At 36.1% G+C, this 18,721-nt stretch overlaps 2 protein-coding genes across 3 annotated transcripts in view; both read right to left on the bottom strand.

The window, feature by feature from the left end:
* Positions 1 to 112: 112 nt before the first annotated feature.
* Positions 113 to 8,269, bottom strand: LOC120331983 (uncharacterized). The gene is made up of 2 exons (XM_078113765.1): positions 7,518 to 8,269; positions 113 to 1,782 (listed from the first exon to the last, which is right to left on the bottom strand). Exons 1-2 carry the CDS (start codon positions 7,831 to 7,833, stop codon positions 773 to 775), a joined length of 1,326 nt encoding a protein of 441 aa, XP_077969891.1. The 5' UTR covers positions 7,834 to 8,269; the 3' UTR covers positions 113 to 772.
* Positions 8,270 to 11,708: 3,439 nt separating this feature from the next.
* Positions 11,709 to 18,721, bottom strand: part of LOC120331979 (atlastin-2-like) — a 40,940-nt gene continuing 33,927 nt past the window's right edge. The window contains exons 8-14 of one of the 2 annotated variants that reach the window (XM_078113454.1): positions 17,248 to 17,445; positions 16,569 to 16,640; positions 15,141 to 15,395; positions 14,632 to 14,709; positions 13,972 to 14,160; positions 13,594 to 13,665; positions 11,709 to 13,343 (exon numbers count right to left, since the gene is read on the bottom strand). In XM_078113454.1, the coding sequence (XP_077969580.1) occupies positions 12,867 to 13,343; positions 13,594 to 13,665; positions 13,972 to 14,160; positions 14,632 to 14,709; positions 15,141 to 15,395; positions 16,569 to 16,640; positions 17,248 to 17,445 (1,341 nt within the window). In that variant the 3' untranslated portion in view covers positions 11,709 to 12,866. The remainder of the gene's footprint in view (positions 13,344 to 13,593; positions 13,666 to 13,971; positions 14,161 to 14,631; positions 14,710 to 15,140; positions 15,396 to 16,568; positions 16,641 to 17,247; positions 17,446 to 18,721) is intronic. The other variant, XM_039399178.2, reaches the window with a different exon arrangement.

Genomic DNA, 18,721 nt, shown 5'->3' with positions numbered 1-18,721 from the left:
CAATTCCAACTCTAGACTGGTAACTATCTTGCCCCATTGCCACGTAGAGAGAATGGCTACGTTTGAAAAAAACTAATTTTGCACGTTAATTCACTTTAACATTATTATGTTGTTCTAATAAACAATAACAACGTTCATCCAATTGCAGTGAAAAGAGTATATTTCAGTAAGTTTCAAAAATTGGTGATGAAACGGTCAATATAATATCATGTCTTCTGTAATATTCATATAAACATATAACTTTTATCTTTATGTATGTAAAAACTTAAAAATAAATGATCACAGATATGATCAATAAAAATTTAATCTATAACACTTTGAATTGGCATAATTAAAAGGACAAAACACGAATCACGCGAATTTAAAATAATTGCAATTCCTTAATGGATATTTCAAAAACGCAGAAACATAAAGCATCTAACTTTCTGATATTGGCGCTTGAGAAAATTAAATAAAAAAACGTGAAAGTAAGTTTAAAAACAGTACCAATTTTATACAAAGTTCTCAATTTTTGTACTCAGTAAAACTTATAGTTATAAAATTTTTTGACTATCATTTTTCATTAATTTTCGATTTGTTTTCGTACGCGATAAATCAGGAGTTTTATCGACATAACCATGTACAAAGTAACAAAAAAAGTCGCAAATATGTAGAACTATTGGATTTGACAAAGAATCAAAGAAAGGTCACAAAATTGTATTTGTAATACTGGTTGTTATATAATGAATATGTTATGTCTTATCGATTATATTTATCAGTAATTTTCAACTATTCAATTTGTGATTCTATTAACTTTGTTGATATTGTAGATGTTCATAATATTTGGTGTTCTCATTCCTCCGTCATGTTCATCATTGTTTTCTAGTGGTGTACGGTGTTCACCTCGATTTATATAAGGAAAATAAACATTTCGAGATAAAGAAGGATCGAATAAGCACACGTAACGAAACTCATCAACTCCCACAACTCCTGGTTGTGGCATACCATGTTGTAAGCGTGGGACATCTGCATTTCCAATAGGAAACGCTGCGGCTGGTGCTTCGACCCCCTCCTCGACAAGCAAGCTTTCTTTTCTAGTGGCAGATTGTTCCTCCTTCCAATGCGTCTTTTCAGACCTGCATATATGTGGCGGATAGTCATCGTCGTTGAAATACAAACCAACTTTTACTTCTTGGGTAGAAGCTTTGAGCTTTGTAATGTAAAATGTTCCACTGCTCACGAATTCGACATTCCAGTCGCTCATTTGTATGAGATATTCGCAAATGTTTTCAGTTGTTGCAGCCATTGAAATAATCCTCAAATCCATAACGGTAGGAGATCCATATGTCATAGCTAAAATCTTGACAATGGTAGCTTGATCTTCCGCTCCCCCACGATCATCCGCGTGAATGATCTGAACACAATTTGCTACTGTTTCTTGAATATCTTTAGCGACGTCATAGTCAAATCCTTCGTCAGTCTCGCTGATACTGAATCTTTCAGGAACTGTCAAGAATTTCTTCTTTATTTTGTACAGACTCCCATCTTTATACTCTATAACAGCGCGGCCATCATCTGAAAATCCAATTAGGTTTGCGGATCGTGTCATAGCTTTGATAACCTCATCACTTGCGTCAACCTCCCTGAGTTCAGCGGCCACGTAGTTTGGAGAACCAACATCAAGATAAACTTCATCGCCCACTTCAATTTGTGTTACCTTGTTCTTGATCATTGAGTGTTTTTCAATTTCGTCCTTCGATGCTTTTTTCAACGTAGTTGAATATGCTGAGACATTCCGGTCAGGAGCGTCGTGCGCGAGTGGAGCGTAGTTTGAGATGTCTGCAAATGTCGACGCGTCTCAGACAGGAAATCTATAGTGTCATTCGAGTATAAATCAGGAAAGAACTAGAAAGTATACTTGACTGCCTGGATTACAATTCAATAAAATGGATTACTCCGCAGCTGCAGCAACACCACCAACGGAATCAACAAATTCACCTGTAAACACGCAACGGCTGACAGTATACCTGAACACAAAGCAAGACATGGATTTCGCCACTTTATTGGACTTACTGAAAGAAAACGAAAGAACACAGAAATTCTGCGACCAAATAAGGGGGTTATTTGAGTCTCGAAAGGGCTCATGGTTACTCTCCTTTGCCGAAGTAGATGGAAAAAGCTGCCGCGACGAATTCTTCAAAGCTACTGGTGGGTTGATCAGAGCAGATGGAGTAGAGATAGAAGTATCGATGCCAAACAAACCACCTGTTCGTATCTCCATAAGGGGAATTATATACGAAACGATATTTTCCAAGGCCGCAGCAACCGTGAATAACCTTGGTTGTGGAAAGATTCGAAGTGCTGTTCGTAACTTTTATAGAGGAACACAAATATACAATGGATATACTTCGTTTTTAATGGAAGATTTCAATAAAGAAAAATTGCCGGACTTTGTTACCATCAATGGCCGAAGATGCAAAACGTTTCTACCACGAGAACTATATACGCCTACGTGTGGCAGATGTCTGCAGACGGGCCACATCTTCTATGAATGTGAAAATGACCCCGTTTGCAGACACTGCAAGAAATCGGGTCACCTTCGAAGAAACTGCGACCAGCGAGAGAAGGAATATCCCACACTCCAACGCAACCCCAGCGACGCATGGTCTGCACCCAGACGTAGAGAACAACCAACAACTGTTCAAAACGCCTCTGAAAACCTCGTACCAAAAAGTACTCAACCTGTACAATGCAATGGACGTGAAGAAGACGCAACAATGCCATCAAAGTCGCCCGAAATAGGCACAAACAAGGGAATCCCTCAAGAATAGAATGAACGGCCGAACAACCCTGTGGAAGACGAACGAAAAATCAATGAACCGAAACAAAATGGTGAGAAAGAACGAAACGCAGAGCAAAATCAAAACAAAGGTATCATACAATTGGAAGACACTCAAGAACCTGCACAAATCGATATATCAGAATTCTCTTCCTCCGCAGTGGAATCACCAACAAGCAATTTAAAAGAGATATCTAATTGGTCGGAGTGTGAAGAAATCGAGAATGTAATTAGCCCAATCATCAAGACACCGCCGAAATGCATCAATACCAGGCAGACGTCACAAAAACCTCAACGATTGGCAATACGCCCTATAACCCGCCATCAAAGGGCAGGGCATATGTTAAGGTGATGGTCCACAATATTGAACAACAGGACACACCATCGTCCTGTTTCTCTACCTCACCATTAGAAATTCATTCCGCCCCCGCATATCTAGAAGAAAGTACTCCTCTGCCGAACAAACTGAATTTGGATATAAATGAAAATAAGGACTACAACAACAAGAGAAACAGACAGGAAACAACATCTTCCGAGTCAACATTGGACAAGGGGATCATAGGAAAGAAGAAAAAATGATGTAAGTGAAACTTCTTTGTTCTGCTATAAACCCGTAAATGAACAATATTTATTTAAACTAAAGTGACCAAATATCCAACTACCACAAACGGTAGCTCGAATTTTTCCCTTTTTACACATTAATGTAAGTCATGGCCCTCATAAAGCTAATCTCCTTAAATGCAAACGGCTTTCATAAACACTTGAGTGAAATGAAAAATTTCATCCAGCATGAGAACCCCAATATACTCTGCGTACAGGAAGTTCATAGGATAGATAAAAAATCTTCGACAAACTGGGCCAATATGCTGGGATATAATATTTATTTCAACACTCTCGATATAACGGATAAACATCATAGTCGATTTTGGCAGGGAACCGCAATCTTAGTAAAGATAGAAAACCCGATAGTACCGAATACGTACAATGCCTATATCGAAAATCGATGCGACAGCGTGGAGATTCAGATTGACGGTAAAGTCATAAAAATATTTAACATATATGCGCCAGCACAAAATGGACCGGGAAAAACTGAATTTTTTAAAAATTTGATCAATCTGTTAACATATTACGGTAATAGTCAAAACTTATTATTAGTGGGCGACTTTAATTTCGTTCTGAAACAAACTGACATCCTGGACCCCAGAAAATTTAAACTTCGACCCCCAGAAAAACTTTTTATAAATTACATCCAAGAAAATAACATACAGGACACTTTTCGGAAGAAGTACCCACTAAAACAAATTTTTACCTATCATACTGGATCACACGGCAGCCGTATTGACAATATATTTAACTCAAAAAGCATGGAACACCTCATTGCCTCTATATCGCACACAACAAACACCGTAGCCGATCATCTGCTATGTCCGGTAATCCAACTTAGAAAAACCCAAAAAGTCCGCTGGGGAAAAGGAACGTGGCGCAACAACTTGTCTCTATATAAAGATCCGACCTACGTAGAAATCATAAACAACACGTTCGAATCTACTCTGACTGAACTAGGAAATTTTTATCAAATTCAAGACTGGTGGGACAAATTGAAGCTTAAAATTAAAAAAACTACAGTCGCATACTCTAAAACTGTCGTCAAAGATAAAAGGAACCAGATAACTCTAATTCGGAAAAATTTAGACAAACTCATTAATGAAGGGAAAGCCGAAAATCTTTTGCAAATTGAAAACCTTAAATCCCAATTAAGATCTCTACAAAATGAGAAGTACAGATTAGATGCATTAATGGCTAACCTGACTGACCTGGAAGAGAAGGAAAAACCAACCACAAGTTTTTACTCGAAAATCAAACAGCGAGCAAAACAAACCACAATAGTGAGGTTAAAAACGGCAAACAACCAGGTAGTGACAGAAGAGGGTGCGATCATGTCTATAGTTGAAGACTTCTATGGGAATTTATGGGGTAAAGAACATGAAACGAACGACCACTATCAGCGACAATATCTATCATTAATGAGCTCAACCCAAATATCTGAGCAAGAAAACTTTTTATTGGAACAACCGGTTACCAGCGGTGAGATTTACAGTGCAATCAAGTTACTTGGAAACAACAAATCACCCGGCATAGATGGACTTAGCAAAGAATTTTATATGACTTTTTGGAACACAATAAAAACGTCATTTACCCAGCTCATCAATAACGTCCTTTCTTTCGGCCCCTTTCCAAAATCATCAGCAACCGCAAAAGTTAAGTTATTATACAAGAAAAACGACGAGACGGAACTGAAAAATTGGAGACCTATAACGACTCTTAACATGGACTATAAAATTATAGCAAAAATTATAGTAAGACGGCTAGAGCCGGTTGTATCCAAAATAATAAGTAATTCACAAAAATGCTCCTTATTGCACCGGAGTATGAATGATATTCATTATAACACCGACGCCATTTTGCGATATTGCCGATCTAAAAACATCCCGGGGGCGCTGATCCTAATCGATAATTTAAAGGCGTTCGATAATGTGAATCATAAATTTCTGTTTGATATTCTGGAACAAATTGGACTTGGGGACAAGACCTTAAAAGTCATTAAAAATATGTATCTTAACATTAAATCGCAGATAGATGTCAATGGTAAGTTGTCTAATACAGTCACCATAAAGCGTGGCATAAGGCAAGGATGCCCGCTGAGCATGTTGTTATATGCAATATGTGTAGAGCCTCTTGCTAGATCCGTCTTTTCAAATAATAACATTCACGGTATAAAATTGGGGACATACCATCATAAGATTGATCAATATGCCGATGACATCACATTTGCAGTAACCGACCAACCTTCCATCAAAGAAATATTCAAAGAATTAGATAACTTCAAACTGGCATCTGGACAAACAATTAATAAAGATAAAACTGAAATTTTATGTATCACGGAATCCTCACGCAGATCAATATCCAACTCTTCTCTTGTTCGATATATCAAAGATGACGTAAAAATACTCGGTATAAATTTCGGAAAAAAAACACTAGCTAAAATGTGGGACGAAATTGGAACCAAACTTACCCGGACACTAAATTACTTAAAAACTAGACAGCTCACCTGGTATGGAAAATTGGTGATCATAAATTCCTTGGTTATGTCAATTATTATATTTCATGCGAGAACTAAATCAATGTCATTGGGAGAGATTAAGAAAATCCAAAATTCGATATGCAAATTTTTGTGGTATCCTGAAAAAATTGAATCCGTAGGTAGAAAAAAGCTGCAGCTACCATGGACTCGGGGAGGAATAAACTTAATCGACGTCCAAGCAAAGGTAAAAGCCTGCCAGGTCGAGAAAATGAAAGCATTTGTAGACGGCAGAACACTTGATCAATTTTGGCACATCGAAGCCTTATACGCTTTGGGCTCCAAAATCAACACAATAAATAAAAAACTATACAGCAACTCAATGCCCCACGCTCCTGTAGTACCGCATTATTGGAAATATATCTTAGAAATTTTCTGGACTTTAAACTTTTCGCATGAGGACTGGCAAACCTCAAAACAAAAACACCTTTATCAAAAACTTAAAAACATTTATCCTGACCCGCAATCGGAAGATGCAAATTGGGAGGATGTCCATCTACGGAAAAACGTCACTAGGTCATTTTTCTCCAATGCTGAAAGAGTTGTTACTTACAGAATTGCCAGGGAAGGATATGTATTCGGGGATAGGATGAGGGGTATGACCCTCAGGTTTGGAACATCCGGCGTTCAAAAAATACTTAACTGTAAATTTTGTAATAACAATTCAGATAGTACCAAACACCTGTTTTTTTACTGCAGTGTCGTAAAAGCTTACATTTCAGAAATAACACAAATCCTCAACAAAATACTCTACAGTCCCATACAAATAACAAAGGACGAAATTTTCTACAACAGCTACAATGGACCGCACCAGATTATTACTATAAAATGCTTCGTACTGATAAAAACCACCATAATTCAACAAAAGATCAAACTGGATATTGAAAACATATATTTGGCCCCCACTGACAAAAGTATAATCCAATCAACGACAGTAAAGATTGCACAATTTTTGAACATAATGGAAAACAAGCACAAAGATCTACTGTTTTTGGGGCTGCTGGTCAATTGGAAGGAGATCCTGAATGGGTATTTGCTGACCTAACGCTTTCCTCTCTACCATCTGGTCAACGTTAAAACTTTTCCCGAAATTGAAAAATGTTCAACCACCACAAACAATAGCATACCTTTCGGCTTAGTAACTACAGCTTTTAGCCCTTTTAAACACTAAGAAATACCATCTCCCACTTAGCGGATGTGATGAATCGGAAGCTTCGCGGTGGATGGCATGCTGTGTGCAATTTTACGCAGTATGTACGGAAGCCGGGAGTGGCGGAAGTTGTGTTGTGCTCTGCGTGGCATAGACAGAAGCCCCGGAATAAAGCAATGCTGTGACAAACAGCATATGCCGAACCCCGGGGTGGAAGTTTGTGTCTTGCAGTGGCGCAGCAAATACTGAAGCCTCCATAAGTATATGACTGCTGCTCACGAAGTGGCATGCTTATGAAGCGTTCGTTATACCGATATGACTCGGATATGACGTGTCTTCAAGACACTGATCCGAGCTACTGAAAAAATTCTGATCCGCAATGTATAAAAAAAAAAAAAAAAAAAAAAAAAAATTATATGTTATGATATAATCTATATCATCATCAACTAGACTAAGATTTGCTGTCAGCCTCAAGTATTCAAAGAAGGCCAATGGCACATTTTTCGCATCCATGAGCATTCGAATGTTTTGTACAATTTTAATCTTAATAATGTCGCCTGGAACAGATTCAACATCCTGAACTTCTGCTTTAAAACTTGTTTCATTTTGTCCTAACACAGAGTCAGAATTTATTCTCCAGGATTTGCCGGTGCCAAGTTGAACAACAAGTGTTCCGTCTTTGTGAATACCAATGACCACCACTTGTTTTCCCGCTATTTCACTCATATCATCGGCCCATTCACCTTTGTTACTTATCGATCTTAATTCGGGAATTCTATTTTTCCGAAACAGGTAGTACGTTTTCTTAGCTGGAGAGTGTTAAGTCTTTGGGACGCGACATGTCAAGAGATTTTTTTGCGATTTTGTACAATCTTATTTTGCTAGCAGAATAAAGAAGATGTATGGTGCATGCAAGCTTCTCATTGTCAATGGCAACCTTTCTCGTATCTTCTCCAGCTCCCTTATCGTCACTGTCATCGCTTTTTGTCTCAAGCATTTCCATAATTTTTTCTAACTTTTCTTGTTCTTTAGATGTCGATGCCATTTGGATAAATTTTATTTTTTTCAAATTCTATGCGCAATAAAAACTTTTTTTAAAGGCCTGGATATGTAGACCCTTACGATGATTTTATATCGAACCTAACAACTATTTTTGTTTTGATATATATCTTCTGCAAACAAAATGAAGTCATGTCACCTTGGAAATCCGGCTTTATAAATAATTCTGGTTCACTGTGCTGAATTGGTTCTTGTAACACGTTTGATATCTAATTTAATTCAACCTGAAGAGCTTGGCTCAAGATATTTAATAAGGAGTTGCATAAAAACAATCGCGTGCAATTTGACTAACGATTAAGAATTGGGACCTCCTGAGGTATGCGCACAACCTGAACTCAGGTTGTGTACCAGCTTAGAGTTCAGGTTAGGCGACATATCGGTGCGCATACTTCAGGAGCACCGAGAATTGCAATACAGTATCTATATATGAGAGATGAGTAAACACATAAGCAAGTGTCCTTGGAACCGTCATGCCGTCAAGTATAAGAGAGTTTTGAATTTTTTCGCAATGTCTGGTGGTTGTCATCGGAATTGTTTACTAATTTACCAGAATACTAAAACACTTTTTAAAAAGCCTTACCGCGACCGACCTCGCTAGCATAAATTTATTGACCAAAATTCTTCAACATCACTCCCAATAATCTACCCTTGATTTTAATGAGTTTTGCTAGTCATATCTATTCATTTTGTAAAAAAAGGGCTATCTGTCTTGCTTAACGCCAATTTAACACTATTTTTTTTTTAAATAGTAGGCCTTGACCCGCCTATACCGACCTTTAGGGAAGTTCGGGGGAAATGCGATAACGTTTATCTAAAACATTTATGTTATATTAATCATTCACCTAATACTAGGGTTACCATATATTTGTGACCTCAAAGAGGGACGCCTCCAAAGACCATAGCTGTGGCATTTTCAATACTATAATATGTAATTCAAGAGTCCTGCTGCACACTAACACAAATATATTTCTGTAACGTTCCGTCTGACCAAAAGCAAGACTTCCTCAGACAAGTCCTTTCCGAATCTACAAGCAGTTTCCAAATCTGACTCTAGTTAGTATAACATATCATCGTTAATTCTCTTTAAATTTGGACGAACTATAGCATGAATTGTTATTAAATTACAATAATTAACTTGGAGAATGAATAAAGTTAGAAGAAAACACGGAATTCAACTACATAATATATTAGAGAATATTTATTTTTGTTACATAGAGTTATACTCAATTATATTTACTTATTACACAAATTTATGTTCGCAAACAATATCGAATGATAAACGCCAGTGAAATATGCGTTAGTACCGCTTGCGCTGTGATTTTGAAGAAAGCAAATGATAACGAGGAAAGCATGGCAGATCTGTGTTTTCAATGAGGAATATTGTTGTTATTATAATGACATTATATAGGTTATTTTAAGACACGTTTATATAATGACATTTTTGTAGAACTTCTTAATATTTTAAATAGTCTAAAAACATTTAACGAAACCATTGGTTCCTTTAAAGCTGTGACCCATATGAAATATAACAACCTGTCACGTCTTTTGATAGCCCGGAATCTATATAGACGAGACACAATGAAAACGTATCGAACGCGCCACTCTCAGTCCCGTTGTCCACAAACAAGACACATGCATAAATCACCTTTTTCCTTATACACTTGGCAAAAAACAGCGGTTTTCTTAAATGAATAAAACACAATTGATTAACATAAGTCACAAAGAATATAACAACAACGAAAGGCAAATTTCTTACCAAACGGTTTCCGATCCGGGTGGCTAATACAATTACAATATATATATATAAAGGATAAACAGTCCACAATACGGACCAATATCTGCGGCTCTTACACGACGAATACGTGATGCGAAAATGACCGGAAGGAAAACGATAAACCAGACAACAGATAATATTCCTAATTTACGCTACAAGCAAAGGGAAAAAGGGTAATAATGGGCCTACAATGATTGGTTACAAGGCAGTGCACGATGCACTGCATACAGTGGCAAAATGTACGACAAAACTGTAAACAACGTACGTTTACAACGTTACACAACCCCCGGAGTGTTACGACTTGGGAACGCTTCTGATAAGCGTCGGGAAAATAAACGTTTTTGGTCAATGATGACGATGAGACAACCTGCTGCGATTGCATCAAATCGATGTTGCTTCGAATCGCCTCGATTCGAAATTCTGAAACTTACATCCCTGAATTCGATAACATGCTAATTGGTAATGTTCGTGTGTGATGCTGACTGACTGAACGCCAAAGCGGCACTTTTGGCTGACCAGTCGGGACGCCGGGACAAGACGTTGAAAAGTGGGACTGTCCCGTCTAAAACGGGGCGTATGGTAAGCCTACCTAATACTGACAACCCAGGTTGGGATGTACATCAAGCGAATATACGAATCTGTGTAAATATAATTATACAAAACGGTACAATTTATGTTATACTCACAAGTTTGACCAAGTTAGCATGAGGCAATTAATACCAAATTTTATGTTGGCTAGTGCCACAGACTACCATAACCATTCTTCTAATTGATAATAACGTATGCGATTTCAGTGTTCTCTCGGCGGTGTGGCGCATCGTGCTATGCGTTAGGAATGCGCTCGCCGCTTCAACTACGATTACCCTTCGTGGGTTCTCGGGTTCGAATCCCACGCAGGGATAATTATGTGCGAGAGGATTGCTGGACTCGCCGCCGTAGGTTGGTTCACGTAATCGCTGATCGGTTACGCAGTTACGGCTTCCCTCATAGGGATTTGTTTGAAAAGAATTGTTTTAAAACAATTGTTCCAAATCAAGTTTTTTTTGCCTGTTTTGTTCAAAATGGCTGTACTATTTGATTTTTTTGTATTAAATAGGTTGAAGTAAAATGGATGTAAAAACTTGCCAAGCGCTTCTTATTTCCAATAAATTCTTTAAAACACCATAAATATCGATAGAGGCTCTTCTTGTGCACCCATTCAAGCTGTAGCTCAATGGTTGGCACAGTAAGACGCAACCGATAACGTAACACTATTACGTAAACGAACTGCGACGAAACCCCCTTGCGAAAATTGAAATGCGATCGAATAAATGAGTTTGTATAATCTTGAAAAACTCTATCACTTCAACCTTAAAAACATAGCTTGCTAAGCATAAAACAGTATAAAGCGAACAGTATTTACCGTAATAATGCCTTCATTTTATGAGAAAAATGTCAATACATGAACTCGAAATCCACATCATGGCGTTATAACAGATTAGTTAAGGCGTCTTTGCATCAGAGGACTCTTACAATTAACATAGGCCCGGCTAGCGTGTTTCATCCGCCGTCGATATAAGCATATTCTTCATTATCGCAACCCACTCGTTTTGCCGAAGGCTGCCATTCCTCTAATTGATTTTGTAGTAGGCTTGTGAGCTAATTTTCATGATTTTCCTTCTCAAAACGTCTCTTTGATATCTCGGATAAACATTCCAGTTAAAATCTTACGAGCTTTGTGGAAACACGAAAGTCGCGATAAATGTACGCAATAGAAATAAAAGTCAAATAGGAATGCAAGGGGTATTTCAATAAAAAATACAGAAAAAATTTGATTTAAAACAAGCCCTTGTTTTAAAACACAATGTTTTTTTAGAATTGATAAAAACAAAACCCTATTCCTCCACCATCAAGTCTATGCATCTGAAAAACAAATAACAGGCTAACTAATCCCGTTGCCCGGCAAGGACTGGTAACCGGACGAGAGGCGTGTTTGCTATGAATGAGCCGACTCATAAGCTTTCCACTTTCTTCAGATAAATATATAAATCCTATCCTAATCCAGCATAAAGTTGTCACGCGAAACAAAAAAAAAACTTACATTTTATCGCAGTCACCATCAAAACAATCAGAATGATTACTATAGTAACAATAAAATTGGCCATGGATAACCGAATTTAATTTTTGTTGTGGGTTTCCAGCTAATGTATGTTAATTTGATCTACGCAGAAAGTATGATTGGGCTAATAAGAACAGCACAGTTTAATTCAACGGCAATTTGATTACCAGTTTACTTACGGGTTTTTCAGCTTTTTTTACTACTAGGAATATTATCATTCTCCAATTTTTAATCTTACTATCAACTTAAGAAATTCGAATCCGACAATATGGCGACTACTACATGCCACGACGAGCAAAAAAATGATTTAATTTAAACTAAACTCGTCTTGGTATGGATATTGGATAACAGATTTAGAGACAACGCGTCGTTCGTCCAGCTATCTAGTTGATACAGTCTTTCCTCTACTCCGGATTAACATTAAAATCCTATTCATTTAATAAACTTTGAACTTGAACATTATTGCTTAAAATGAATACATTTTAAAATACTAAACACAAAATAACGAGTGAACTAAAATGGCCCAAGGAAGAAGACAATTTTTTCTGTGTAAATATATATTGATATTGTTCAGCAAAATGAGTTGCTTAAGTTCGTGTATATTACGCAATAGAAATCCTATATCCAATTATAGTTGAGTCGGTATATATAAATCGAGCTCAGCGAAGATGGCATGAGTTGCAATCTTTAACCTTATCATATTAATTTTTTTGCTTAGCTAGGATCACCGGTTAGCTTGTTTAATTTTAGATTACACAAAACTAAGTTTATCCACTCATTTTATAATCTTGATAAAATCTGCCAGTCCATCTGTCATATTAAGTTCATCTATTGCTCCATCGATTGCTTTTCCCTGTAATAATATTTATACACACAATAAGCAGTGAGAGCACCTACAGCAACAACAGAAGCCCCTATTGCTAGAGAAGGTAACGATATTGTCAGTCCTCCCATTGATGCCGAGAGTCCAGCTGTGGCAGGCAGAGCTTTTTTCACTGTGTTTATGACTGCACAAAGCTTCCTTATGATCGGCAATGCGGCGACAACAATTTTCAGTGCCATATTGATTTTTTCCTCAATGGTGCTCCTGTCTAATTTGGGTTTCTGCTGGGCATGCTTTTGGTTTCTTTTTGTGAACACCTCAAACTCTTTGCGTATTTCCTCTTGGCATTGACGCAGCACATCGGCCAGAGCTCCACTATCTATTCCTTGTAATTCTTCCTTTAAGTTTCCTTCCAGCTTTTGTATTGTTTTTTCATGCATATTCTGAAGATGTTGGGGGTCACAATAACCCTCATGAAGTATCTGTGAAAAATGATTCCAGGATGATGGTGAATATAACACAGACACAAGATAAATGACTGTTATTGGGAACGATTTGATAGAATATTGCTAAAAATGCACTCAAATACAATAAATACTATTGACAGGGACAGAAAAAATGTGATTTATCTCTTATATCAAATAACATTTCAGAACTAATAGAATATGATTTGCAGAGACAGAGATACCCATGGCTATATAAATTAATAGTCCTAAATCATGAGGCACTTACCCCATTCATTGTTTCACAATATTGTGCTTTCATTTTTGTTTTTGATTCCTGTATTACATTATCAAAAACATTCTAATAAAACAAGAAATCAAAGTAAACATGAATTAGTTACAAAAATAGTATTTCAGTTCATGAATTTTGTATTCTATAAAGATAAAAATAACATGGTAAGGATAATTTAAAGTAAAAGTAATACATCACAAGGTATTTTTTTTAATCTTAGTTATCTATTTGATAAGATGAAAAATAGGTCCCCTACATGAGCCTGACTCTCAACTGGATAGAAGTTAGCAGTATATATCATTTGACTCTTTTCAGTACTTTCTCCACGTGTAATTTGGATATGTCATAAATATAAATTTAATATGCACCATGGACCTTGTTCCGTGTGTTCAAATCTAAGCAATCTTGATATTCTTCATCCAGTAACTTCAAAAATCTATCTCTGTAAGTTTCAATGTTTGCCCCATGTCTGGGCCACCTACATTCGAACAACTCATAATATGATTTATTCATCTCATTCAGTTGTTTCTTTAAATCATCTTCGGCAACATACAGGGCAGAGAACTAAAAAATGACAGCGAATTCTTCAGATATTAAGCCGTGAAATTGACGTAATTACGATGCATTCACCTGAATCCAACCCGGTCGTTCATAAATATTTTTTGCATTTTTAGAGAAAGAAACAAACAAACAAACAAGGGAAGGTAGGGATAGAGGTGAAATAAAATTGAGGCGTTACGCCATGATGAAAATTAATATATTTAAATAGTAGAGTATCAGTATTTTTATTAGATGTGATAATAAAGCTTTATCGTACCAGTCACCAGGTAATCAGTGGTCATATTCACTATGGTGAGTACAGCATTTTTTTTTACACTTACCCATCTCTCAACTTAACCACTCAATAAACTACCACAATGTGATCAGCATGGCACTGACAAAGTAATTTCAATGACTCATAACAATGAACTAACAATTTTTGACCTGATAAATCTTTTATAAAGTCATAACTTGTACAAAATATTCAATACAAACTTTTTCAAATTCCTCTTTGTATTGGAGAGATAATTGATGAAACAAAATATTGTCTGACAAGATCTTGTTGTTCCTGTCCAGAAAATAAAATCAGAAGTAAAAATAAGTAATCAGTCCATTTTTTCACAATTTCAAGCTAGTCTGGAAGACTCTGGTTTCTATTTCCTACTACTCAGATAGTAAACGATTACAAATTGTTCGGTTTCCGGGAACCATTTCATATCATAAAGACAGTTAAGCATGGCAATAGGCTTATGACAGTGCACCACACAGCAACGCAATCAGTTTGTTCATAGAAATTCATAGTGATTGAATATTATTTAATTGAATACCTAGTTGTTGATACAAAGCAAGGTTATCTTAAAAAGGGAAAAAGTTCTGACAGAGATGTGAGTGAGATGTGTGAGTGATTGAAGCGATGAAAAGGTAATTAAAATGAAAATAATAAAAGTGTAACGAAGAAAACGTTTTGAAAAGAAAACTATTATGATAGTTTCAGCAATACCCACTTCAGTTGACATATCTTCCGATTGACGACTGGATGGAACTTGACTCCCTAAAGCCATAATGAAACCTAAATCACCATTCAGTTGTTCAAACTTCTTTTTAGAGTGTTCAATGTCCTCTATCAGTAGCAATTCATGTTCTTTATTGAAGGATGCACATTTTGCAGTCTCACTTCTGTAAGCCTCCAACAAAGCTATTTGATTCTTTTTATGATGTTTTTTAAAAACATCAGGCTCATTAAAACCAGTACCAAGGTCCTGGAAGAAACATTATAAGTTTTACTGTACATGTCCATACCAACATGTGCAAACAAGATTAATTACTAGGTACACATTTGCCAGCACTTATCTCATCTCTCAGCAAAATCCATACCATAATAATAAATCAGGAAGGTTAATTCTTCAAGTTATATCTATGCAACCTATGAAACAGTGTAACCAGGGGAGCAGTCAGCAAAAAAGGTGGTTCAAAATCGGAAATTCAGATGCAACGACTTTTGAAGCGGTCGCTGCGATTACACGTTCGTTAAGAAAACCAACTTTTTTTTAGCGTGAAATGATTTATTCTGCCGCATAATATTTAATACATGACAACTACAATAATGTCTATCTACTTTAATTTAATTATTCAACTTAAGGTTGCGTAAACCAACAACAGAATAAAAGCATTACTAATTCAAAATAGTAAGTTAATCTGCAGACATAATCATGCGAGATAGACTGCCCGATTATATTCCGTTTTGAGACACATATTTCTGCGATCTTGCAAAATCGTTATCGTCGTTAGAAAAATCCCAAGATCCGCTATAAATCCCAGATAATAAAATTTTGTACAATAAAATTACACATAAAGAGTATCAGTATGTCAAAAATACATAATAAATACCACCACCACCAACAAATTTTCACAGAAAGGCATCTGAAACAGTTGGCGCGAGACACCACTAGTCAAAAGAGCCGTTTTCAACGTCGACAAAATAAATGTATATCTACCTACTCAAAAATACCACGGCAATCCGGGGACTCAAAAATGTGTGATGATATCTTGTTTTAATACATGTTTATTTATTTCGACCCGACACCACCCCCTGACTGATTCAATGAGTGGAACATCCGTACACATCGTCGGATAAGTACTATGCATTAAAATTCCTTTCCATCATATGACCCAATGCCACTACATTAAGATATAGTTTGGCCATCACGTTGCAGTATCGCTAATTGGTTCATATTTCCAAACAAGCCGTCATAACAGGCAGGTGCAGGCAAAACTGCACCACACAAACAAATGATGAATGCATGCTTCAAAAACTGATAAAAGAAAGAATTTATGTTATAGGAATCAAGATTAAAATTCTCGTATATTGTTCGTATATGCTATTTTTACAGTTTTTTCAAAATATGTTTCCATTTGATAATTATATTGCTCACCTTTTTCATGTTTTCCCGATATCTAGTCCAAATCTCAGGACTCCGTTGTAATGAAAAATTTTGTGCTTTGGTCTGGACGATAAATTATAACGAATAGTGTCACAATTCATCTGTTTACAATGTATACAAAACACACTTCTGTTGCCATATGAATGACAAAAATCTAGTTAATAGTTAAATACAATCATGGTTTCAGAACTGATGAGTGATGACCCTTATTCTTTAAATATAGCTAACTTTGCTTTATTTCAATTCATCAAGGCGTTTTTGTTACAGGAAAATTTATATGCTTTTTAATATTATTTCTCGTGTTACGGCATGATTAAATTCGCACTCATTTTTTGAATGATTTTTTCTATATATATATACTGCAATACTAGAATATAAATCATTTCACCAAATATTGTGCTTCATATTCTGGCATATATGATTCGGGAATAACCACATATTGAAAATCAAAAGTAGCCAAAGTAACCAGTTTAGGTAATATCTTATAAAAATCAACGTGCAACAATGTATATATCTATATGGAAAAGATGATGGTCAATAAAACTTGAAACTATAGATCAAATGAATTTGCTCAAAAGTTGAATTATCTTTACTAATAAAGAGTGTGTGTAACATCTTATTGCAAAATTTGAAAACAAAATTCATAAAAATGCATACGATTTGTTCAAACCTTTCTCAAATCATCCCAGTTCGCATATATACGAAACCGGTCCTGACATTCCGATATTAACATTTTCTGATATTGAATTCTTAGATCTTCTCCACCAAATCTACTTTGATCTTCAAAATGTTGTTTTGCCGCAAATAGAGATTTTTCATAAAACTCATCACGATTTCTTTCCAACTTTTTAGCATGCTTGGATTCTTCCTTTAAGTATAATTGACAGCGATAATACCAATTTTCGACTGTGTTGATGTAAGATTCATGAAAACGTACTAATAATACACGATGCTAGCTAAACACTCGGTTGATGGTGATACTTTATTTAAATATACCATCATCGCATTTAGGCATAATTTATTCGAATCCTTCATTAATTCGTATAGATCTATAAGAATGAAATAATAATTCAATTCATGGAAACCTAATCAATTTTGTTTATACCAATTGACAGAATCTAACATCTTGGTTCATTTACCTGGATCAATTGACGTAATGAATATAGAATTATAAGTTGCATATCGTCTCGCTAATAACCGAATTGCGCAAGTCATTTTAAGCAGTTTTAAGAAACACGTAAAAAACTTCCTGATGATATTGGTTTGCCATTGAGAGTCAATAATTTGCCATGGTTCAATTTTTTAATCGTAGCCGGATTCGAGTTAATTTATATAACGCAGTTATGTGACGTCATAATGGCGCACTGTGACTTAGGCAAAAATGTGTCTATGACTTGGGGACATACGCAATTTTGCAACTTGACTATATGCACCAGTCCTGAAAACCAAACATTCCAAAAACGAATGTAATTCTCAGTATTTACGATGTCTAATCCCCAAAATAGATAATCTGTTTCAATTACATTATTTTTTATTATTAAAAATATATATTTCATCATTATAACACGCTCTGCACACCCACCGAAATAAGACTAAGATTAAATATAAAGAATAAAACAGCAATGCACCCAATAAAAAAGCCAACCAATGTGAATTGGACTCGGACAGTGAATATCACAAGTGCACGCCTTTCTATACTGTGATATAAATTCAAATTCATAAGAGCTAAACTAGAATCTGAAATGCAAATTCTTGAAAATCCTTCGCCGAGGTTATTACATATCGATTTTGATCGGTAAGTATGTTGATAGGTATTTGTCTGTCTGTCTGTATGTCTGTTTGTCTATTAGATGCACGCGATATCTCACGAAAGCGAGATTAAATCTGCTCCAGATTTTGCATGTGCGTTCATCTTATCTCGGACCAGAAGCCTATTGATTCTGGGCGAAACATGTCGTATAATTAGCGAGTTATTAATTAATTAGTGATTGGACACAAGGTGTCACTATGGAGTAAGAGCGCTGTTTTGGGGGATACCCTAACTTTCGATCAATAAGTCTTCGGTCTCTGACCGATATTCTCGTTTTGTCTTTGTGACGTATGACGTCACAATAGTCATGCAGCAACAATGATAATTCATTATG

Source organism: Styela clava, chromosome 6, assembly GCF_964204865.1.
Source record: "Styela clava chromosome 6, kaStyClav1.hap1.2, whole genome shotgun sequence".
NCBI classification, from domain to species: Eukaryota; Metazoa; Chordata; class Ascidiacea; order Stolidobranchia; family Styelidae; genus Styela; species Styela clava.
The sequence above is the reverse complement of the archived record's forward strand: the minus strand, read 5'-3'. Positions and strand labels throughout refer to the sequence as shown.